Source organism: Eschrichtius robustus, chromosome 13 (assembly GCF_028021215.1).
Source record: "Eschrichtius robustus isolate mEscRob2 chromosome 13, mEscRob2.pri, whole genome shotgun sequence".
NCBI lineage: Eukaryota > Metazoa > Chordata > Mammalia > Artiodactyla > Eschrichtiidae > Eschrichtius > Eschrichtius robustus.
This window is the reverse complement of record NC_090836.1, coordinates 97,150,118-97,174,030: the sequence shown is the minus strand read 5'-3', so window position 1 is coordinate 97,174,030 and position 23,913 is coordinate 97,150,118. Positions and strand designations below refer to the sequence as shown.

Genomic DNA, 23,913 nt, shown 5'->3' with positions numbered 1-23,913 from the left:
GCCTGCCTTCACCTTCAGAGATCCTGGCCCACCTCTCCATCGGGGAGGCGCTTCCTCCGAGCTGTGCTGCTTGGCAGGTTTCCAGGTCACTGCTCCAATGAGTATTAACTCACATGCACGCACATACGGCTCTGGGGGCTCATCGTGTACAGAGCTGGCATTTGATTTGCTCCTACTTTACAACTCAGGTAACCTTTGATTCCCAGAGATCAGGTAAGCAGGGCAGGCATTATCCTGAGGCTGGGGGTGGGGTGGGGTGTGTGGAACATGTGCCCAGGGACCACTGGGCAGGATCCCCATAGCCAAACAGGGTCTCCCAGGGCTGTTGCCTCCTGAGAAATGTTCTGGTCTCTCCCCACCACTCTGCAGAGACCACACGGCAGCCATGGTGGTCCAGAGCCCCAGGGTGAGCCTTCCCTTCAAGTCAAGAATGCAGGCTTGGAAGGTTGGCAGGCTTGGAAGGTTGACAGGCCTGGGTGTGGCCGTGGCCAGTGCTCCCACGAGCCATAGCCCCTCTCCTCTGTCCCAGCCTTCCGAACACCCTTCCAGCTCTGGGAACCCATGCTGGTCAGGAGATGCCTTGTGGAAAATTGGAGATGGAGCTGGATTGTGAAGGATGGTAGAATTTTTTTAAACATTTTTAATTTTTAATTTGCAGCAAAATATATATAGACTTTTTTGACAGGAGAAAGTAAAAGGCTCCTGCATCACCCCCACACCAGAGCCCTCTCCCACGCCTGCTTGTTCCTGCCACTGCCTGATCCACATGCCCACCAGGGTCTTGCCATGCTAATGTAGTCTGCAGTGGGGAGAGAGGTCTTCTCTGGGACCCTCGATGTTCTGTGCTCCCAAAGATTCAGAGGAGGGAACTTCTGCTGCCCTCTGAAATCACAGGAAGATTTTTTGTTTTTGAAGGGGAGTGACCTCTGGTCCTTCAGGGAGTTGGCGGTGGGAAATGACAGGCAGGTGGCCATAGTATAACTAGAGGTTGGATCAAAATCTCCAGTCCCCTGCCCCCAGCACGGGCCTCTTTCCTTGTTCTCCCCACGCCCACCCCAGCTCCATTCCATAGTCTGGGTCCAGTCAGATGCGCCTGAGCTCAAATGCTGCTCCGGCGCATACTAGCCGCGTGATCTTGGACAGCGACCTGACCCCTGTGGGCCTCAGTTTCCTCATTTGTACTGTGAGTGTGTCCACGGCGAGGCTTAATTGTAAGCAAGCTCCTGGCTCCCTCAGCACAGAGCCCGACGCGGAGAAAAGCTCCCCGCAAGGTAGCAGGCGGCGTCATGGGTTCCGGGAGGGGGCCAGAGCACAGGTGGGGTGGGGTGGGGGTCGCCCGGGAGTCCCGCCGCCCGGCCAGCGGGTCGCCGCCCTCTGCGCGGTGACGGCAGCGGATAAGGCTCTCGCCGCATCCCGGGCAGCGCCCCCACTCGGCGCCCGGCACGGAACTGGTGCGGGGCTGGGCCGACCCGGAGGAGCCGGAGGGGCGGGGCCGCCGCGCCAGCTCCCCCCTCCCCGCCGCCCGTCGCCTTCTCCTCCTCGCGCTTCCCGGGCTCAGAGCGGCGGCAGCAGCGGCCGCGGCAACAGCTTTGGCTCCGGCTCCTTCCGCTCCCGCTCCCGCTCCGGCCCCGCTCGGCCACACGCGCCCGGGCCCCGCGCCCCGACCCCGCCGCCGCGCCTGCCGGGGGCCTCGGGTGCCCCCGCCGCCCGCCTCACGCTGAAGTTCCTGGCCGTGCTGCTGGCCGCGGGCATGCTGGCGTTCCTCGGTGCCGTCATCTGCATCATCGCCAGCGTGCCCCTGGCGGCCAGCCCGGCGCGGGCGCTGCCCGGTGGCGCCGACAACGCCTCGGCCGCCTCGGGCGCCGCCGCGTCCCCGGGCCCGCAGCGCAGCCTGAGCGCGCTGCACGGCGCGGGCGGCTCGGCCGGGCCCCCAGCGCTGCCCGGGGCTCCGGCGGCCAGCGCGCACCCGCTGCCGCCCGTGCCCCTCTTCAGCCGCTTCCTGTGCACGCCGCTGGCGGCTGCCTGCCCGTCGGGGGCCGAGCAGGGGGACGCGGCGCCGAGCGAGCGCGAGGAGCTGCTGCTGCTGCAGAGCACGGCCGCGCAGCTACGCCAGACGGCGCTGCAGCAGGAAGCGCGCATCCGCGCCGACCAGGACACCATCCGCGAGCTCACCGGCAAGCTGGGCCGCTGCGAGAGCGGCCTGCCGCGCGGCCTCCAGGACGCCGGGCCCCGCCGCGACGCCATGGCAGACGGGCCCTGGGACTCGCCCGCGCTCATCCTCGAGCTGGAAGACGCCGTGCGCGCCCTCCGGGACCGCATCGACCGCATCGAGGTGAGCGCCGCCCCGCGCGCCGTCGGGACCTGGCCGGGGGGGGGGGGGTGGGAGGAGCCGCTCGAGGGAGTCGAGGGCGTCCCGGGGTCCCGCCGCCACCGCTGGCTGAGGGACCCTGGGGAGCCCCCGCGAGTCTCGGAGCCTCGGGTTTCCGTCTGTGCAAAGGGGATGGTTGGTCCTGCCTCCCAAGGGGAGAAGGGAGGAGTCCGGTAGCGCACACAGGCTGGAGACTGACACTGTGACTAAGGCACAGGAGGCGCACGGGAAAGGCTCGCTCCCGATCCTTTTTCCTCTGTAAGCCTCAGTTTCCGAGTCTGTAAAATGGGTATAAGGGTGTCCGCCTGTAGTGTGGATTGATGAAAATGTAGGTACGTGAAAATGCTAGGCACGTACTAGGACCTCGTTAAATGTCCGTTTTATTTCCTTCTTTGAGACACCCCCAAAGCAGCACCAGCCACACACTCAGTCCCTATGGTCAGAAGATAGGAGCGCTGTCCAAGGGACTCGGGGTCCTCCTCTCCTGCGGAAGAGCAGGGAACAGTGTCTCATAAGCCAAACGTGGGTGCCCCTCACCTCCTCCACCCCTAAGCCCCCAACCGCCTCCACCCCTAAGCCCCCCACCTGGGCTCGGACCACGGACTTGATAGCAGGAGCTCAGATGGTGGTAGCCCAGACAAGATGCCTGGAAGCCAGCAGCTGTGGGGTGGGGGCTGAGTGGAGAATAGGGTCCCACCTGGGTCTCTCCCCCTCCACTCACCTTTTTCAGATGTTCCTGGCCCAGGCTCAGGGTCAGACACAAGGGGTCCAACAGGGGGAATCCGCTCTTGGCTGTCCTGTGATCCTGGACCAGCCATTTCTCCTTTGAAGCTGCCAGACCCCTACGTCCCTGTGAGAACTTATTTGGGGCCACCTGGAGTGGAAGCTGGACACACTAGGCAGGACAGACGTCTGGGAGACACTGACCACCCGCAGCCATCCACGACTTCCAGACTGCAGGGAAGGGGGTTAGCAACAAAACTAGATCCGTGGAAGAGGGGGGAGAAAGAGGCCATAGCACCAGCTGCCCCCTTTATTACCTCCTTCGAAACTGAGTGCAGCTGTCAAAGGGAAGAGAATGGCTGGAAGGAAGGAAAGACAGGGACTCCTCCCTCTCCATGGCTTTCTCAGTTACATCCCTGGCCAAGCAGCACAGGAGATGCTGCTGGTATGGAAGGTTGGCCATGCCCATGGCCCAGTGGCCCTCCAGAAAGTCCGTGTTGGTGTCAGCACCCACCCTGCAGGATGTCAGAGCACAGCCAGGCAGCCATCACAGCCAACCCCAAACCTGGGGCTCAGAGACCTCCTAAGGTGAGTGACAGAGACAGGAGGAAAGCCCAGAGTCTTACCTGCCGGCAGCATCCCTTTTCCCACTCCAGCTCTGGGGATTCCTAGGATGAGAGCTGAGAGCAGGAAAATAATCAGGGAAATACGGAAAGTCAACTGTGAAGGGAAGTCTCAGTTTCCTCACCTGTAAAATGGGGACAGTATTAGCACCTACCTCACTGGAGTGTTAGGAGGATGAAGTGAGTTAATCTTTTTGAAGGGCCCAGAACAGTGTCCGGCAGAGGTATGCTCAATCAACTTGAGTGATTGCTATTTTTAACATTAAGCTCTAATATTACTAATTTTTTAAATAGCCAAGATTTAAAATGGGAACAAATCCTCCTTTTAGAAATAGATTTTATTAATGTAAAAAAAAAAAGATCTGGTCTTCAATAAACTTCCCCTTGCCTGCCCTAGTCCCTGCCCCCACACCCAGATGGCACCCGTGGTTCCTCCCACGTCTGGGGCTGGCAGGGCTGGGCTTGCCCTGGACCTGCACCTGTGCATTTGGCAGGGTGGGCTCCCCTCCGGTTAGCCCGCTGAGGTTGGGGATATCCTGGTGGCTGGGATTTGGCACCAGGTCAGCCTCCTAGGTGGGGGGGGTCCTGCTTCCCTATACACACTCCTTCTGCTTTCTGAGTGCAGTGGATGTGGAGGGGCTGCCTGTCCTTCTGAGCCTGGCAGCCACCATAGCCAGTCTCTTTGGGGTGTTTGGCAGGGGTCAGGGTCTGGAGCCCAACAGACTCGGGGTCAGACTACTGGTCTCAGCTGGACCCCTTGCACCTAGTTTTTCCCTTCCCTTCTCATCCAAAAGCCTCAGAAGGATGCCCCCAGGTTTTCAGGGTGTACTTTCTCACCACTAGTCTCTCTCCCACTTTGGTACACTGAAAGTGCTCGTGGTGACGTCACCACAGTTGATAAATTGAACGGGAATGTTTCAGTCCTTATCTTTCTGGACCCCTCTCCAACATCTGACCCCGTTGATCATCCCCTCCTACAAATCTCCATGCGGTTGGCTTCTAGGTACCTCTCACCTGCCCCTCCACCCTCTCTGCTTCTCTGTCCCCTCTTGGGTCCTCCTCCTGCAACACGTGCGCCCCTCCTGGCCTTCCTCTCACTTTCCCTGGGTGAACTCAGCCACACCCTGAGGCTTTCCAACACCATTCCACTGTGATGCCCCAAACCAACTTCGTCTCCAGCCCAGGTTTCTCTCCAAGCTTCAGACCAATAGATCCAACTGCTTCCTGAGCACCTCCCTCTGGATGTCCCACCAGCCCCCTACCTTCATCATGTCCCAGCCTGAACTCAGGTGCGCTCTGAGAAGCCATACTTGGCTCCTCCCCTCCCCTCCCCCTTTCAGTCGGCCTCATCTCTCCGCGGCTCCTTGCAGCAGCCTCCTTGCTGGTCTCCCACCTGCCCAGGCACACCCCTCCATCCATCCTCCTCCAGGCAGCCCCAGGGATCTTCCTTAAGCCCACCCCGTGGGGCTCCCCTGTGGTGCAAACTCAGCCTGCCCCCAGGCTGCCATTTTGTATCTGGCCCATCTCCCAGTTTCTTCTTCTTCTGCCTAGATTACCCCCAACATATCCATACTCATCATTTAAGTCTGCTCTGAGTACACCTCCTCCTAGAGGCCTTCCCTGATCACCCTCTGTCTCCTTCCTACCCCCACCCCTGCACATCTCAGCACACCGCTGCCCACCTCTCTGCATCACTCCCTTCCCCACCCCACTGGGCTGACTACCAAAGGAGAGGAAAGGTCCCCCTCGCCCACCCTCTCTCCACAGGCCTCAAGTTGGAGTCACATTTGAGGGCTTAGGAGAAATTGTTTGTCTTCTATGTTTTTATCTTTGTTGTTATTTTTGTTGTTAATTGAAAAAATGTCAAAAGATTTCAGGGGGAATTATATTTAATTCCACCATTTTATTCGTTTTTGCAGCCCCCCTTTTGGTCGTTTATCCAAGTGTAGACATTGTTCCTGAGTTGCTGGGTTGCTGGTAATTACCATTTTAATGATGGCCATAATATCCTGGGATCCATCTCAGGCTCCACCATCCATCAATCCTTTGACTGTCTCCTGTTGCTGGAGATGTAGGTTGTTTCTGATTATTTTTGCTTCTAGATGCTCATTGCAGGATCGATTTCATGCAGATAGTTGTTTGTTTTTTTCTTTTTAAGTCTGTTGAAGTATTTCTTTAGGCTGAATTCCCAGGAGTGGTATTACTGGGTCAGATGCTATTGACTTTTATGGCTGTGGCCAAAAACCACTTTTCAAAAGGACCACTTATGTGGCAACCAGCCATGTATGCATGTTACAGTGTTCTGTTTTTGCACTAATTTATGTGTAAAATGAAATTTCAAGATAGATTTAAGCAGCAATTTTTTGACATAAATCACATTCTTAATCCTGCCTGGCAAGCTAGTTGCCTCCCCTCATCTTGGGGTGGAAGCCATGAAAAGGAACACCCTGATGATGGTCGCAGAGGCTCCTGGACTTAATAACAATTATAGCTCATGCTTCCTGAGCACTTACCATGTGTCAGGTGCTGTTCGTTATCTTATTTAATCCTGATAAAATCTCCATGAGGAAGGTACTATTCTATCCCCCTTTTACAGATGAAGAAACCAAGGTTCAGAGAGGTTAAGAAACTGGCCCAAGTTCACACAGCGTTAGAACCTGGATCTGACCCTGTCAGTGTTTGGCTCCAGAGCCCTTGTTCTTCATCATTAACTCTAGATCCATCTGGAGGGGTCAGACCTCACCTATCTTCAGGAGAGTGAGAAAGACAGGTGAGAGAAGTGCCTCTTGTTGGATAGTGCCCTGGACCATGTCTATATGTTCTGCCTCAGAGCATATAGAACGAGAGTGATGAAGGCCAGTTCTCAAAGGCTCGTCGTGCTGGCTGGCAAGATAATCAGGAGGCTGAAAACAATAAATAATAACAACAAGTAACATTTATTAGGCACTTACTATGTACGTGTTAGCTTATTCAGTCTTCAGACCTATGAAGCAGGCTGTATGCATTCCCATCTTATGGGTAAAGAAATGGAGGCACATAGAGTCTGGAGGAACCAGAGCCAGACAAATCACCTCCTGCCCTCCCCGTCCCCGGCTTCTGTTTCCCCTTCATAAAATGATACAGTGGGCAGATGCTCCCTAAACACCTTGCAGCTCTAAATATTCACTGAAATAGGAAGGCTGGGTGGCATAAAGTTGAGTTCTTCTTGCTTGTGACTTTAGGCTAATCACTTTCTCTCTCTGGGCCTCATTTTCTTTATCTGTAAAATGGTTAGGAGGGGCTGGGTTTGGTCTGGGCCCTTTGGGCTCTAAATTCTGAATTCTTGGGCAGATGCTTCCTGATTAGGAATTGCGGTGGGGAGTATGGAGGTTCCGTGTTTATGTGGCCCCCGACTCCCCAGCCACACACTCTCAGACCGCCAGTTCCTCAGGGGAGTCTGCAGATAAACAAAGTGGATTATAGAATATTTTGGTGCCTTTTTAAAAGTCTATTGGTTGCTTTTACTTTCCTCTTACATTCCTGCCCATCCTGGAAGCTTCTGCTCTGTGGGGGCTGGTTCCCTTGACCCTGCCTCTTTGGCCACAAAAGGGGCCAGCAGAGGGCTTCCCTGGTGGCGCAGTGGTTGAGAATCCGCCTGCCAATGCAGGGGACACGGGTTCGAGCCCTGGTGCGGGAAGATCCCACATGCCGCGGAGCAACTAAGCCCGTGCGCCACAACTACTGAGCCTGTGCTCTAGAGCCCGTGAGTCGCAACTACTGAGCCCGTGGGCCGCAACTACTGAAGCCCACGCACCTAGAGCCCGTGCTCTGCAACGAGAGAAGCCACTGCAGTGAGAAGCCCGCGGACTGCAACAAAGAGTAGCCCCCGCTCACTGTAACTAGAAAAAGCCCACGCGCAGCAACGAAGACCCAACACAGCCAAAAATAAATAAATTTTAAAAAAAAATAAAGGGGGCCAGCAGAGTGCAGTGAGAGAGCTTCTGCCCATCGGCCTTTTGTTGGAGGACGTGGAACCTAGTGCCCTCTAGGCCACCTGCAGACCCCGATGGCCCCTCTCCCTGTGGCTGGCCAACGCCCATCTATAGCTGGGGCACCCATACTGAGAAGCCCTTAACCCCTACCCCTGCCAGTGTGGAACCTGCATTCTAGCAAGAAACCTTGGTTTTAAAAAACCCCAGCTCTGCCACCTGCTCACCGTGACCTCAGAAAATTCCTTCTTCTCTCTGATCCTGTTTCCCCATCTGTCAGATGGAAGCGTGGGCAGGACACCCAGAGAACCCCTCTTTCTCTGTCATCCTGTGCCCTGGAGGCCTCTCATCCCTGGCAGGCCTTCGCCTGGGAAAGGAGACCCTTCCTGCCATTCCAAGCCTGGCAAGAGCCGCTTGGGCGGAAGACAGGGACTTACCTGTGGGGCTTTTTTTTTTTTTTAAGGTATATCTTACATTCAATATACATAAGAGCTCACATATCTTACTTTAAAAAGACACAAATCTTAAGCGTACAGCTCAGTGAAAATTTATGTATGGCTGCATCCATGAAAGCACCACCCAGATAAGAGGACATTTCTGGCACCCCAGAAGGCTCCTTTGTGACCCCAAAGTCCATACTTCCCCAGAGGTACCACTGTTCCAGTTTCTGTCACTGTAGGTCAGTTTTCTCTGTGTTTGAACGTCACTCAGATCGACTCAGAGAAGCTGCACCCCTTTGTGTCTGGTGTTCTCTTTCAACATTGACCTTCAGCCGTGGTGTGTGTGTCTGTGGTTTGTTATTTTTCAGTGCTGTGTAGTGTTTCAATGTGTGGAGATACCTTAATTTATTTACCTATTCTTCTGTGGATGGACATTTGGGTTGTTTCTGGTTTGGGGTTATTACAGATAAAGCTGCCGCGAATGTACTCGTGATGTCTCTGGTTGGCTAAAAGTCCTCATTTCTTCTGGATGTATCCCCAGGAGTGGGATGCTTGGGTCCCAGGAGAGGCATATATTTAGCATTAGGAGTTTCTGCCAAACGCTTTTCCAAAGTGGCAGTGAGTGTTTGCACACCCACCTGCTGTGAAGCTTGTCAACCTTGCTATGGTCATTTTAAAGACACACCCTGTTCTGGTGGGTGTGTAGTGAACTCGTTGTGGTTTTAATTTGTATTTCTCTGATGACTCATGATGTTGAGCACCTTTTCTCATATGTGTTGGCCATTTTGTGAAGTCCTTGCCTGTGGGAGGTGGACCGAGATCAGGGGCTGGTGCTCCCCCAACCCCCCAAGTGACAATGCCGTTGGATTTCCCCAGGACAGTCGGGCACGTGATCCCCGCTGAACTCGGGACAGAGATCGAGGCAGCCAACCCGAAACGGAAGCTCTTAGGTGCCCCCCCACACCCCTCGTTTGACTCCAGGGGAAGCTGAGGCTCAGAGAGGCTGAGTGACTTGCCCAAGGCCACACAGCACGGCAGAACTGAGCCAAGATGACAGCCAGGATTTTCTGTGAAAATGGGCTGAGGGTGGGGTCCTCAGTCTCTGCTGCAGATTCTTGGCCAGGGCCCAGAAGGTGTGTGGGCAGGCAGGGCCTAAGAGAGAATTTTGTGGGAGCTTGACGGGGAGTACTTGAAGGGAGAGGAGAAGGGGCCTGGGGTTGGGGTGCCTTGTCACTTGCTCTGGGGCCTCAGAGCCCAGAAGGGTGTATGGGCACACCCTCTGGGAGCCATCTCCCCTTCTCCCGGCCTCCTCCCCTCCCACACGCCGACTGCCCTGACCTGGCACCCTTGGTGCACAGAGGTCCATTTGTCTTCTTTCCATTCCAGCTGCAAATTGGCAGTGGGGACCAGGACAAAGATCAGTCCGGCCTCTGCCACCTGCTCTCCTGCCCCTTCCCTGCCAGGGTTAGATGGAGACGGAGCAGCCCCCTGGGCCAGCTCCTGGGGAGGAAGGCGGGAGCAGGACAGCCCCTCTGAGAGGCCTTCTCCGACTCACCATGCCCCCGCTGCCCCACAGAGAGCTTCTTGCGGGTGCTGTGCCTGTCACAGCTCCCAGACAGCCTCCCGCCCAGCTGAGAGCACTGCTGTGGCAGGCGCGGGCCTTATTTGCCTAGGGAGCCACAGCACCTGGCACTAGAAAGAGGCATCAGGGCTGAGCACGCCCTCTGTGCCAGCCTGTTCTAAGGGCCTTACAACTTAGTCCCATGAGAACCGTGGGACCGTTACTCTCCCCATTTCACAGATGAGAAAACCGAGGCTCAGAGAGGTAAGAACCTTGGCCAGAGAGGTTAAGAACCTTGCTTAAGAACTGAGGCTCGGAGAGGTTAAGAACCTTGAACCCACTCAGCTGGGATTTCGATCCTTGGCAGTCTGGCTCCAGGGCCCACATCCACACAGTTACTACTCACTATGCTCTCCTGTCTCTCAATAATAACAGGTAATAATAATGGTTATGACTCTTTATCAGCCATTTTTATATGCCAGACTTTACATATTTTTTCATTTTGTCATTATGTATATCCTAAGATGTAGATACTATTATTATCCCCATTTTACAGTTGAGGAAACCGAGGGTCAAAGGAGTTGAGCAGCTTGCCCAGGGCCACAGATCCAGTAAGTGGGGGAGCCTGGGAATGACACGGGCCTGTCTGACCTGAGAGTCATGCTGGTACCCATGGCATCGTGTTGCCACAGCACATGTTGACAGATGGATGAATAAATGAATGAATGAGTGAATTAATGAGTGAGTGAGGACTCGCAGTTCCTCCAGAGACACCCTCTTTCCCTTTCCCTTTGGCGCATCTTAGCTGAGGCGTCAGGGAAGCTGCCATCTGGAGGGTGAGGAGGCGTTGGCCAGAGGAGGTGGGATGGGGGTGGGAAGAGTGTTCTTGGCAGAAGGAACAGCATGTGCGGAGGCCCTAGGGTGAGAGGGAGCTGGGGACTTTCAGTCGGAATGAAATGTAGCCTCTGGGGGTGCATAGTAAGGGCTGAGATTAGAGGGGCAGGGTGTTTATTGGTGGGAGAAGGGAGCTCTTGAAGGATTTCAAGCAACCTGCTTGGATTTGCAATTAGGTGCCTGTCTCTGGCTGCTGTGTGGAGGAGGGCCAGAGTCGGAGCCTCGTGATGGTGGCCTGGGCTGGGGTGGGGGACGCAGGAGCCGAGTGAGGCTCTGGTTAAGATTCAGGGTTAGAGTCACCCTCAGAGACTCTGCTTTTGGATTTTTCCCCCGTTTGTTAAAAGAAATTTATTGTGAAGTACCTCAGAGATACACAAAGGTATAAAGACTGCCGTCCAGGTCCCCACCCAGGCTCAAGACCCAGAAGAGTTGCAACCAGCTGATGCCCCTCAGGGTCCCCCTCGGGTGGCAGAGGGTCACCACTGGCCCGAATTTGTATTTATCTCTCCGTGCATTCCTTCTTGCTTTTATATATACATGATCTAGTTTTGAATTTTTGCAACTTTGTGTGAATGGCATCTAACTGTTCTTCTGTAACTTGCTTTTTTTCTCAATATAATGATTTAAAAAAAAATTTATGGGTGGAGGTGGAGGGGAGGCTCCTTTAAGAGATGTTTCAGTAGTATTAAACATACATGTTTAAGTAGTAATAACCATAATAATAACTGACACGTAGCACTTCATGTGCCGACTCTAAGGGCATTGTATCTATTAACTTATTTAATTCTCACTACAGTGCTATGAGATAATATTATTTTTGTACCTTTTTTTGCTGATGGGGAAACCGAGGCATGCAAGCTTTACCTAACAAGGTCACTGGGCTGGTGGAGCCTGGGTGTGAGCCCGGGCAGACTCACACAGGACCTGGGGGCTGAGCAGACGTGGGAGATAGGAGGCCTGACCCACACCGCTGCCGCCGAGCCTGCTCTCTTGCCACCCTGCCCTGCTGCCCCTGGGGCTGGGCCTTGTGCTGTCTGGGCGGGGGTGAGCTCTGCAGAGGGTGGGACCTTGACCCCGAAATCCAGCACCTTCCCTCTGCTCCCCCGAGGAAAGGAGCTGTCCCCACTGGGGACAAGGTGGTAGGATCTTCCCCACGGCCCCCAGCCTCAGAGCCACCCTGCATAGGCAGGTCCCTCGCATCCAGGCCCCTCTGTGAAGGTGCCCCACAGCACGGTCTGACACCACCTGCCAGATCCTTCCAGCCTTCTCATGGCACTAAAACCTCTTCCGCTGGCCCTTGAGGCAGGGCGGCCGACACCGTGCCCATTTGGCAGACCACCAAACTGTCAGGGTAGGCGTGAAGAATGGGAACAGGTTCTGGAATCAGAAGGGGCTGGACTGGGGTCCAGGGTCTGCGACTTCGCAGCTTTGTGACCTCAGGCAGATGACGTCACCTCTCTGAGCCTCTGCTCTCTCATCTGTAAAGTGGGCCTCCTTACTCCCCCAGGTTGTGGAGAGGGGTTGTGGAATGTTTGCACAGTGCTTCTGGAGTGCAGGGCCTGGCAAGCAGTGCGTGGCAAGGAGTACAGCTGCCTCTGTTGGCCTCTTGTTACTGAGTGCTAATGAGCCCAGCACGTTACCTGAGCTGGACCCGAACGCTGGGCTCTGGCTCCAGGCCCCATATACTTACACCAAACCCCACCCCAGACTCCCAGCACGACAGGGGTGGGTTCCGAGCCCCCATCAGGACCCTCGTGGGGTGATGGCATCATCGTCTCCCTATCGTCTTGGGCTGGGGGCCCACTTGGCATCAGGCCGAGAGCCCACGCGGCACAGCCCGCACCCGCAGCAGATGGGAAAGTGGGGGGAGTCATGTTCTTCTGATTCAGACGTTGGGGTGGGGAGGGGGCCACACAGGATCCGGTGAGCCCACCTCCTCCCTAGCCTTCGTGCAGAGCTGGCGGCTCTGACAAAAGAACAGCTTGTGTGCCCACCTCCCTCGGCCTGCGCGGTGTCTCCTCGCAACGGCATCTGTGTAAATAGCACTTGACGTCCTGTTCCTTCCTGGCAGGTCCTTCTCGCTCCAAGGGAGGAGGACGCTTTGCTAGAGAGAGAAGGCTTTGGCTCCAGAGAGGTCAGCTTTGCCCAGCCCCATCCCTGTAGAAAATTCAAAAGGACTTCTGCCTCGGTTGACCCATCTGTGAAATGGGGACACTAAGAGTACCAACCAAAACAAGTGGCTGTGAGGATTCACGAGTAAATACATGGAAAGTGCTGAGGGTGGGCCTGGTACACTCTTCTTCAGAGGTGTGCCCCTCATGCCCAGCTAGGCCCAGCGGAAGGAGGGAAAGTGAGGCTGGAATGGTGCTGGGGCCGAGGAGACCCAGTCCCGGCCCTCCCAGTGCTGACGTGGAAGGCAATCCATGAGCTAATTGCCTCAGCCCAAGGTTTCCCGAAAGTCCAGTCGCCTCAGATGCAGTGGGTGGCTGGCCCTCTCGCTCCATAAGCTGTCTGTGGTCAAGGGAAGATTGTGGAGGTAGCGAGCTCCCCATGAGCTGATGTATACAAGCCTCACAGTGTGCATTCTGCTTCTACAGTCCACGAGGACCTGTTACTTCCACTGTTCCATCCTTACATCTGTCCTGTGGATGGACAGAGTGGGGCCCGTTGTCCCTGTTTTACAGAAGGGGAGACTGAGGCTTTGTGTTTAGTCAGCACCAGAGTCAGGATTCATACAAGGAGCCCCCCGGATAGTGGAAAGTGAAGATTAGTGTCACATGGGTGGGGCCGGGTGTACCGAGCAGCTCATCCATCCGTGCCCCGCCCCCCTCACCTGGCCTCCCCACCTGGCGGGCCAAAGCAGGCGTCTGCATGGGTGGGTGGCTGTGTCCTCTCCCATGGGACACTGTGGAGGATAAAGTGGCCCACGCCGGGCCAGGCTTGGGCTCCCCTGATTACAGCCCTGCGAGCCGAGCACTCCAAGTCCCCGCTTTATAGAGGAGGACAAATGACACCAGAGAGGTTAGCCCACCTGCCCCGGCTCTTGGGGTGGAGCGGAGGAACCAAGTGTCAGTCCCTCCAGCTCCTCAGTGCAAGGTCACGGCACTGTCTGTGGTGGCCACTCCCTTCTCTCAGGCGCTGAGTGTGGCAGTGCCACTCTGCCTGCACTGCCCTCCCCACCCCCAGCACTTTGAAGCAGGGGGCACATTTATCCCCTCATCGCATGGAGCTCAGAGAGGCTAAGGGACCTGCCCAATGTCACACAGCAAATGACCAACAAGGCCAGGATTGGGCCAGTGAAGCTGGGAGGGGTCTTCTGTACTTGCCCTGAGCTGTGGGGCCATCCCTGCAGGCACGTGGCACTCAGGGAATGCTAGGCTGTGCTGTTGGTTTTCTGTTTGGCCCTCGGCCGTCTCTTCAGCACCTGGTGCAGTGCCCAGCCCATAGTAGGTGCTCACTGAATATTTGCTCGGTGAAGGAATCATGAGAATTCAGTGAGCTCAGGTCTGGGGCTAAGCCTGTGGTCAGGGCCCAGGGCAGGTGGAGTGGGAACCACCAGGGCCCCTGGGCAGTGAGGAAGCATTGGGCTGTCAATAGGGAGCGTGGAGGAGGGGAAAAGGGAGATAGGAGACAGGGATGGTCTAATTTGGCTCCTAGAAGCTCACTGAATTATTAATTTCCTACCCACGTTCCTGTGATGTGTCTGCCAGAGGCTGCCCCCTCCCAGAGTCAAGACTTGTGGCCTCACCTGCCTTCCTCCACCCCAGAAGGGGCTTCCTCCAGTAGGGGAGGGGGAAGGAGAGGTGCCTTGGCTTCTGCCCCAGTTCTCCTTCCCGCTGGGGTCTTAAGACAGGAAAAAGGGGGACTCTAAACACTTTGTCCTCATCCTGGGCAGGATGGGGGTGTCAGAGACCACCCTGGAACACGCTGCCCTAGACAGTAAGTGCAGTAAATAGTCTCTGTTCATGGGCATTTACCACGTGTTATCATCCCCACAACCCTTCTAAATAGGTACCGTTGTCCCGTGTTGCATGAGAGGAACCAGGGGTTCAGAGAGATGGAGGCATTTGCCCCAGGCCACACAGCAGGTTGGTTCTCGAGCTGGATTTGAACCCTGGGCTGTATGCCTCCAGAGTCTGTGATCTTAACCACATGCTAGCCTGGAATGGCCGCAGCACTGGAGCGGTGTTCCAGAAGCCCCTGATTTGTGCCCCCCGGGTCTGCCCAGTGTTCACACAGAGCCTTGCACCACCTTAGAGAAGCTTGACATGTGACTAAGTGAAGACTAAGACAGTCCACCCCTTCAAGGACCCATCAGGATATAGCCTGCCCGTGATGAAGGACTCAGTAGTGGCTCTTAACCCCAACTGCACGGTAGACCACCCAGGGGACTATTACAGCTCTCTACTGCCAGCTCCCCACCCCAGCGTATGCTGAGCTGTCCTGAGGGCAGGAGCCAGCCTGCTTTCAGCTCCCCATCACGCATCAGCACTGGAAACAGCCTGCTAGACACCCAGTACACATTTGTTGCCTGAAGCTGGTATTGCCATCCCATTTTACATTACATTGGGGAAGCTGAGGCCCACCTGGGGTCACTCAGCAAGGGTGGTGGGCATCTCTGGGCCCATTGTCTCTTTCCTTCCTCCCTCCAAGTGACCTTGTGTGTCCCTTTCTGTGCCCCGTGAGCAGCAGGAGCTTCCAGCCCGGGTGAACTTCTCAGCGGCCCCGGCCCCTGCGCCCGTGGTGCCCACCGCCCTGCACTCCAAGATGGACGAGCTGGAGGGGCAGCTGCTGGCCAAGGTGCTGGCGCTGGAGAAGGAGCGCGTGGCCCTCAGTCACAGCAGCCAGCAGCAGCGGCAGGAAGTGGAGAAGGAGCTGGACGCCCTGCAGGACCGTGTCGCGGAACTGGAGCACGGTGGGTCCTGAGCCCCACAGAGGGCATGGCAGGCGAGGCCTTGGTCCTCAGACGGGTCCTCAGGGTGGCAGATTCACTCGGAAAGCATTTTCGTGCTCTCCAGAGGCTAAAGCTAGATGGGATGGTGGGGAAGAGGCTGTGAAACACAAGAAAGAATAATTGGGAGATAGCGTTATCATTATTGTTAACAGTTAGCATTTTCTGGCACTTATTGTATTCTGGGAGTGGGCTAAGTACTTGATACATCAGCTGGTTTAATCTTCACAGACCATACAGGGGTGGTACTGTTATTATCCCCATTTCACAGCTGAGGAAAATAAGGCTCAGAGAGGTCAAGTGACTTGCCCAAGGTCACAACAGCCAGTAAGTAGTGGATCTAGACCTTAAACCAGGTCTGACTCCAAAGTCCATGCATTTAACCACCCCCACAATAGCACCTTCAACATCAGAATTTTGTCATTTGTTTAACACCTGGGGCTGGCACCACCGGGGGGTCAGAAAAACATGACATATTGGACAGTATACAGGTGTGAGCGTCAGGAGACCTGGCTCCTCATTCCACAGCTGTCACTGGCTTGCTCTGTCACCTTGGAAGTTCACTTCCTCTCCCCAGGCCTCATTTTCCTCATCTGAAAGATGGGGATTTAGGACTCATGAGCTCTCAGGGACCTTTTATCTTTTAACCTTTGTGAGGAGCACCCTTAAGAGGCTTATAGACGAGTTGGGGCTACCAGGGGACTAGTAACCCTCATGGAGTATGCCCTGCCCACCCCCCATCAGTGTCCACTGACCCCCGCCGTGTCCACCTTGCTCACCCCGCTCAGGGTCCTCAGCCTACAGTCCCCCAGATGCCTTCAAGATCAGCATCCCCATCCGCAACAACTACATGTACGCCCGCGTGCGCAAGGCACTGCCCGAGCTCTACGCATTCAGCGTCTGCATGTGGCTGCGGTCCAGGTCGGGCGGCACTGGCCAGGGCACCCCCTTCTCCTACTCGGTGCCTGGGCAGGCCAACGAGATTGTGCTGCTGGAGGCGGGCCATGACCCCATGGAGCTGCTGATCAATGACAAGGTGAGCGGGGGGGCCGAGTGGGAGGGATGGGGGGCGGGGCAGGGGGAGCCCTTTCAGTTCTCCTGCTCAGCAGAATCAGCACACATGAAATGCCCGGTGTGTGCCAGGCTTGGTTTTGGGAATTCAAGACAAGCCAGACCTGGGGCTGGGAAGAGGAGCTCATGTCCAGGAGAGGCTGTCCGCGGTGGTGTGCCATTTACAGAGGAGCATGTGAGGCTGACAGAGATTAAGAGACGTCCCCAGCGAGGCAGCTATAGGAGCAGGGCTGGAAGTGTCTGCCCCCAGGGCCCTGCTCATTCTTCTGGACAAAGAGAGAAGCAAGTGATGTCCAAGGACCTCTCTGGGGAGGGAGGGAGGAAGGGCGGGAGGGAGTGCTAGTGGATTCCTTGCCCCCCTCCCCCCTGCAACCAGCCCCGTGCTCCTCCCCTACGTGGTGAGTAGGACAGTGCCATGGTCAGGCTCTGGGCTGCAAGCTGGATGTGAGTCCTAGTTCTGCCACTTACCCACTGTGTGACCTTAGACTAGTCACTTACCCTCTCCATGCCTCACTTTCCTCATCTGTAAAGCAAGAATGATAACACTGTCTACCTCATAGGGCTGTGGTGAGAAATAAATGGCTTAAATACATGTAAAGGCCTGTGAGCAGAGCCTAGCATTTAACAAACTTCAATAAATGTGAGCTATGTTTATTATTCCAGGCCCTGTGCTAGTAAATACTTTACCCATATTATCACCCTTGACCCAACTGCACCAGGAGGTGGACACCCTATTATCCCCATTTTGCAGATGGGAAAGCTGAGTCTCAGTGAGGGCAAATAATGCACCCTGGCCACATAGCTGGTGGAGGGGTTATGATGTGAATTGGGGTCTTGAGCTCCAGAAACCACCTCTTAACCCCTCCACTGTTCTGCCCTTGGGTCACCCATCTGCCCCCATGCCCAGGACTCCCACCCCCTCACCCCTCCCCCAGCCTGGCTTCAGGGCAGGACTAGGTAGGGGGACCGGGGGGAGTGATGCGGCAGGAGCATGGTGATCAAGGGGGAAGGAAGGGGAGCATCTTATCACCCCATTCCCCCCAAATATCTTCCCCGACCTGCCACATTGATTTGGGTCTTGCAGGCATGGTGGTCTTTTGAGACTCCCTGAAAATGCAGGCAACATATATTGCACCCACTTGTGACCAGGCCACAGCCACAGAGAGCTGCTAGGAGTGGCTGACACCCAGGAGAACCCTGCTTAGCAGGAGGTGCCTTTCATGGGTGTCCTGGAGGAGGAGGAAGGAGATGGGCCCAGGGGACAGTGAATTTCCCTTGTAGCCCAGTAGGTCCTAAGACCACCAGGGTAGCTGGATGACATCTAGATCCTACCTCCTGGTTCCCTTCATACACCCCCTGGCTGCCATTTTTGGCTCTGCCCATGGTTAGCACTCAGTTCTAGTAAAAGGAATTCAGCACCCTGGACAGGGCCCAATTCCCTGAACTTCTGGGGCCTTTTGAGCACCAACCTCACAAGCTACTCACAGTTCTCATTTTATTCCAACCTCTAAGCCTTTGCCTCTGCTGTGCCCCCCGCCACTTGGTTTGCCTTGCAGCGGAGTTGTCAGAGTCCATTGTACTTCCAGATGTGTTTAGATTTCGCATCTTCTGTTCCCACACCCCTCTCTCCCTCTGGGCCTTCACAGCCTCTGTACCTCCCAAATGGCCCCCATGTTACTCTGTCTTGTAATATTGTCCCTGAAGTCCTTCCCTCCTGTGCAGACTCAGCTTATTTTATGACCAGGACCAGATCCACACCCTCAGTGTCCAGAACAAGGCCTGGCACCAAGTAGGCCTCAGAGAATGCTGCAATAAATTGTGATCTCAGAGAACTTAGGAGATGAAAGAGCCCTTTGGGAGCCCCAAATCCAGAGGCAGCAAGTACCTTTCATATCACAGGCCAACTCTAATCAATCATCAGTGGCTTCCGAGAGCACTTTGATGAGGAAGGTTCCTAGGGTGAGTCTAGGCTCATGATTGATTAGCCATGTCTGCCTTGGGTGGAGGAGGAGGCAGAGGTGGCTGCATATTTGCTGAATCCTTTGCCCAAACCCCTGACTTTACGATGAGGAGACTAAAGCCCAGGGAGGAAAGAGCAGCCTCCCCAGGGTCCCACAGGGGGTTGGTTGGCAGTGCCCGGCCTCTGAGTCTAAGGTTTGTTCTACCACTGCCAGTACTTCTTGAGCCCAGCTGTGTGCCAGGCACTGTGTGTGGTATTCAGGGGAAGGTAGGCTTGTGAGATTCAGCTCCCGCCCTGCATGACCTTGCAGGCCTCTTAGAGAGTGAATAAACTACCTAGAAACAACTGAAAACCAACACTGAATAATCCCTTGTGATCTGAGTGAAGCTGCCTGATTATATTGATATATTGTGGGGAAAGAGGAAAGAGTGGTCGGAAAGACACTGAGCTGGGAGGAAGGGGAGGGTCAAGCCTTGGGTCAGTCCCTAGAAGGAGGGACACCGGTCTCCCCATTCCCCATCCCACTTCTCCAGCCTTGGGCCTTGTGGCACCTCTGACCTGGGGCTGGGGGACCTCTTTTCAGGTGGCCCAGCTGCCCCTGAGCCTGAAGGACAATGGCTGGCACCACATCTGCCTCTCCTGGACCACAAGGGACGGCCTGTGGTCTGCCTACCAGGATGGAGAGCTGCGGGGCTCCGGTGAGAACCTGGCCGCCTGGCACCCCATCAAGCCTCATGGGATCCTTATCCTGGGCCAAGAGCAGGTAAGGCTCAGGGTGGGATGCAGCTAGATATCCCACCCACTCAGGGCCCCTGAGGAGGAGGGGTAGGCGGAGGGTCCCTGAAAGCACAGCAGTGAGCACTCAGTCTGACCCAGCCATTCTGTAGATGGGCAGACTGAGTGAGACCCAGAGAGAGCAGAGACTTGCGCAAGGGGCTAGAACCTAGGGGCGGGGCTAGAACCTGGAGGGGGTAGGACTTCAGCAGGGACAGGGGGTTGACTCTGAGTGCCTGCCTGTCTCTTCTGCTCCCTCACTCCATGTCTCTCTTCTTTCTCTCTGCTCTTTTGGTCCAGGATACCCTAGGTGGCCGGTTTGATGCCACCCAGGCCTTCGTGGGTGACATTGCCCAGTTTAACCTCTGGGACCACACCCTGACACCTGCCCAGGTCCTGGGCATTGCCAACTGTACGGGGCCGCTGCTGGGCAACATCATCCCCTGGGAAGACAAGCTGGTGGAGGCCTTTGGTGGTGCAACGAAGGCCGCCTTCGATGTCTGCAAGGGACGGGCCAAGGCATGAGGGGCCACCTCGTCCAGGGCCCCTCCCTTGCCTGCCAATTCGGGGGCCTTCCGGGGAGAGGTCACATTGCCTCCTCAGCCCACCCACATACTGGCCTCCTTTCTTGCCCCACTCCTGGCCACGCCTCCCGTTTCCGCCACCTATACCCACACCTCCAGAACGCCCTGCCCTTGATGGCTGTCCCCTCATCCCACTTGGATGAGGACAAGCAGCTCAAGTCAACAGGTCAAGCCTGGGGTGAGTGCAGGGCCCGGCAGTGGGTGTGTAGCAGGGCCCACGGCTCTTCTCCGCCACTGGCATTAGAGTGGAGCCATCTCTCACCTCCCACCCCGCCCCGTCCGTCAACCACAACTGATTCCACTGATCTCACAGCTCCTCCCATGAGGCCGTGTACGGGGGACGGGCCCACTCTCAGCGGCAGGGCTGGTTATCTGCCCTCTTGTTCCCCATGCAACAGGCCTGTTCCCTTCCTCTTCGGGGCCATAACAGGCTGTAGAGCTGTGCCCCAGCTGAGAGGGAATGACAGAACCCTGGGAGGCTCAGATTCAGCCCTCCTTTATCTTTCTACCAGCTGCCGGTCAAGGGCAGTGGGATCTTGATGGAGCCTCTCCCCCCACCCCACCCCCACCTGCACCCCTCTCTTCCTCCTCTTTCCTTGTTTCTTCGTGTGCAGTGGTTTGAATGTTGGTTCCATGCCTGGCCCAGCCCCACCTCAATTTCCAGGACATTCCCTTCCCAGCTCCAGCCTGGAGGGTTAGGGACCAAGACTCCGGGAGGCCAAAGGGCCATAGTCACCCCTTGCGCCCATCCACAGCTGTGCCCACTGGCATGGTCACCTCTCCCCTTCTGCAGCCAGGACAGGGCCTGGGCCACTTCAGCCTGGGCTGGGGACAGCATGGAACAGAGGCCCATGCCCCAGGGGACCCACAATACCTACCCGCTCTGCATGGCCCTGCAGCCTTTGGGGGATGGAAAGAAGAAGCCGAGAGGGTAGGGAGAAGCATGGAGTGGTGTGCAGAGCACTGGATGAGGAGGAGGAGCGCTTGGTTCCTGGTCAGCCCTGCTGCTAACCTGCCGTGTAGTCTTCTGTAAGTCCCTGCCCTCTCCGGGCTGACCTTCCTCATTTATGAACTGAGGCCCTTGCTTCGGTCATTTCTGAGAGCTCTCCAGCTCAAAAGTGAGATGGTCTGTGATTTCAGGTGGATAGTGTGGGACAAGCCTGAGAACCTGCCTAAGGACTGAGGGGCACAGCAGGGGCAGGTCCTGGGACTGGGCAGCAGATGGGATCTGGCTAGGCTGGGTCAGGGTCAGAAGCTGGCTCCAAAGAGTCAGGGGCAAGGGCAAGGGTCAAAGCAGACCAACCTCATACACAGATTGTAAAGATCAGCTCTTCTGGATTCCCCCAGCCTGGCACCCTTGCCTATCTGAGTGTCTCAAAGGGCCGGTGGCTTCCTGGTTCCTACCCTTGAGTCCCCACCAGCTCCCCCAAGAGAGTAGAAGAATATCAGAGCTGAGAAAAGCCACCCAGTCTGACCTCTTGCTTGTACAGATGGAGAAGAGCTCAGAGAGGGCAAGTGACTTGCACAGGATCACACAGCACAATGGAGCAGAGCCAGGACTAGAACCCAGTGCTCTTTCCCCCACACCCTACTGCCCGCCCATGAGAGTCTTTGAGTCCAGCCTATACCTGAGAGAATGGATATTTGAGAGGTCAGAACGCTTTCCAACATGCCCACTGGCCCACCTTCCTTTGTGAAACATACAAACATCTTGGCATTCCCACCCCCCCACCCCCAGAAGGTAGGGGAGGAGAGGTGTGATCCCCGGGCACTCTGGCAGGAATGGAGACCTGAGAACACAGGTGTCCCTCCCCTTGCCAGTCACCTACCAGGTGTCTGGGCAGCTGTTGGCTACCTGAGTCAGATGGGCACTGGTGGCTTTTTGCCCCCCTTTTGGGTCCCTGTCTCCGCTCCCCATGTCCACTTAGCCTGAGACACTAGGCAAGAGCTGCAGACTGTGGGTCCCAGGGCCATGGAGGCTTTTCCAAAACTTGTTGCTTCCAGCCCCCAGATCCTCGTTTCCATTTCAAGAGCACAGAAAGACCTTTCAGCCCCTCCAGCCCAACTCCGCCTAGAAGGAGTGATGGTGCACTTCAGCCAGAACCTGCCGAGATCTGGGTTGCCCCGGTAACAGCCAGTGACATCAGCCCCAGTGCGGGGTCAAGCGTCTCATAATGACATACGCTGTTGCTGGGGTGACGGCGGAATTCGGAACTTAGATTTCCGGGACACTGGGTTTTATTGGGTTTCTGTTATTGTTTTTAAGGGAACAGCTTTTGTGGAGGCCTTGGGGGAAAGAAAGGGTCTTGAGAAGGAGGTGAAAGAACTTCTTTGATCACTTGAGCCCACCCAGAGGCATCAGCCCAAGTCCTTTATGCTTTCTCATGGTGATCATGAGACATCTGACCTGTGCTGAGTCACCCTGGTCATCCCTCCAGAGGGAACAGGAACAAACTGGAGACACTTGTAGGCTCTGAGTCTGGGCCATTGATGAGTGGCCTGGATCCCCATTTCCATTCCAGAAAGATGAACGCCCCGAAGTCCCCCCCCCCACCCCCCCTTCATCTACTGACCATCCTTCTTACCTTTGCCGAACGCCTGCTGTTTGGACTCCAGTTTTGACCTTCAGCTGCTCCCAGGCACAGCCAAAAAGACGGGGAAGAGACATGGTGCTCAGGTGCAGCCTCAAGCTACTCCTGGCTGAAAACGAGGCTGGAGCCATGTCTGTTATGCCCTTTTTAAGTGTCAGGCTTCATGCTGAGCACCTCACAGGGATCAACTCATTTATTCTCACAACAGTTCTAAGCTAGGACTGTTCTTAGCCCCATTATACAAGTAGAGAAACTGAGACCCAATGAGGTTAAGTAACCTGCCCATGTCAATCAGCCAGCAAGTGACGGAGTCCAGACTTCAAACCAAGGCAGGTGACATCCAGGACCCACCCCTCAGCCTGAGGGGACAAGGCACTACCACTGTCTGTGGAGTGGGATTCGGTCATCCATTGCTCCTGACCCCATTCACCCCACCGAGAGGAACAGAGATGCAGGGTGGGCTGACCCCAGGGCCAGGGTCCCCTTGCGTGAGGCCGTGGGAGGGTTCTCAGCCCCTTCAGGGAACATGTCCCTGTGCAGGGTGCCCTTCTCTCACCAGCTGGAGTTTCCAGGAGAGCTGAAAGGGGAGAGGAAGCTGGGCGTCTCCTGAGAGTCCCAGGCTGTGAAGGGGAGAAAGTTGATATTTCTCAACCCTCTGTTTTGGGTCCCGCCCTGCGCCAGGTGCTTCACAGCTCTTATCTGCCAGTTTTCCCACCTTGTGGCACATGGTGCCCCTAATCAACATCCCAAAGGGGCAGATCACCTTGCCACCATTGTACGTGACCTAGGACCCCAGATTTGGGCAGAAAGGGCTCCAAAGCCCTCGTTTTACAGATGAGGATGCCAGGGCCCAGGGAGGGTGAGCAGCGTTTGGGGGCGCCCAGCCGGGACACTGGGAGACCTGAACCCGGCTTTCTGACTCTGCATTCAGTGCTCTCTCCATGACGCGGTGGCCCCAGTCCCCGTCCCCCCGCCCCCCTGAAATGGGTCCCTCCTTTTCTACATTTCCCAGCACCCTTGCTCTGAGCAAACTGGGGAAGGAACACCTCTCCCAGAGATGGACTCATTCTCTTCACCCTCTTTGTCCCAGCTGCCTGCCACTCTAAACCCCTCCTCCTGGCACCACCCCCGACCCTGCTGGGTGGGGAAGGGGCTCGCATGGGCCCAGGCTGAGCAGTGAGAGAGCATGTCGAGCTGTCAGACACTGTGAAATTAGTGCATCCTACTGGAGACCCGCCTCCCCCTCTCCTTCTCCTGCCTGATTTTGTACATAAAGTGACATGAGATGCAACATGCGTGCGTGCGTGTGCGTGTGTGTGTGTGTGTGTATGATATGTCATGGTTTTTGTTACTTTTTTGTTTCTGTGAATTTGAATGTTCAAAATAAACATGATGTTTACTCTGA

General features: G+C 55.9%; 1 protein-coding gene across 1 annotated transcript; it reads left to right on the top strand.

The window, feature by feature from the left end:
• The first annotated feature begins 1,087 nt into the window (after positions 1 to 1,087).
• NPTXR (neuronal pentraxin receptor) lies at positions 1,088 to 23,913 on the top strand. The gene is made up of 5 exons (XM_068561981.1): positions 1,088 to 2,332; positions 15,267 to 15,492; positions 16,317 to 16,564; positions 19,143 to 19,322; positions 19,634 to 23,913. The coding sequence occupies exons 1-5, from the start codon at positions 1,088 to 1,090 to the stop codon at positions 19,856 to 19,858; spliced, it is 2,124 nt and encodes a 707-aa protein (XP_068418082.1). The 3' UTR covers positions 19,859 to 23,913.

Bases quoted from the DNA above. Each gene is read 5' to 3' on its own strand.
- NPTXR (XM_068561981.1), top strand. From the start codon at position 1,088: ATGCGCCTGAGCTCAAATGCTGCTCCGGCGCATACTAGCCGCGTGATC. The intron at 16,565-19,142 runs GTGAGCGGGGGG...ACCTCTTTTCAG, and splicing joins AGCTGCTGATCAATGACAAG to GTGGCCCAGCTGCCCCTGAG. The intron at 19,323-19,633 runs GTAAGGCTCAGG...CTTTTGGTCCAG, and splicing joins TTATCCTGGGCCAAGAGCAG to GATACCCTAGGTGGCCGGTT.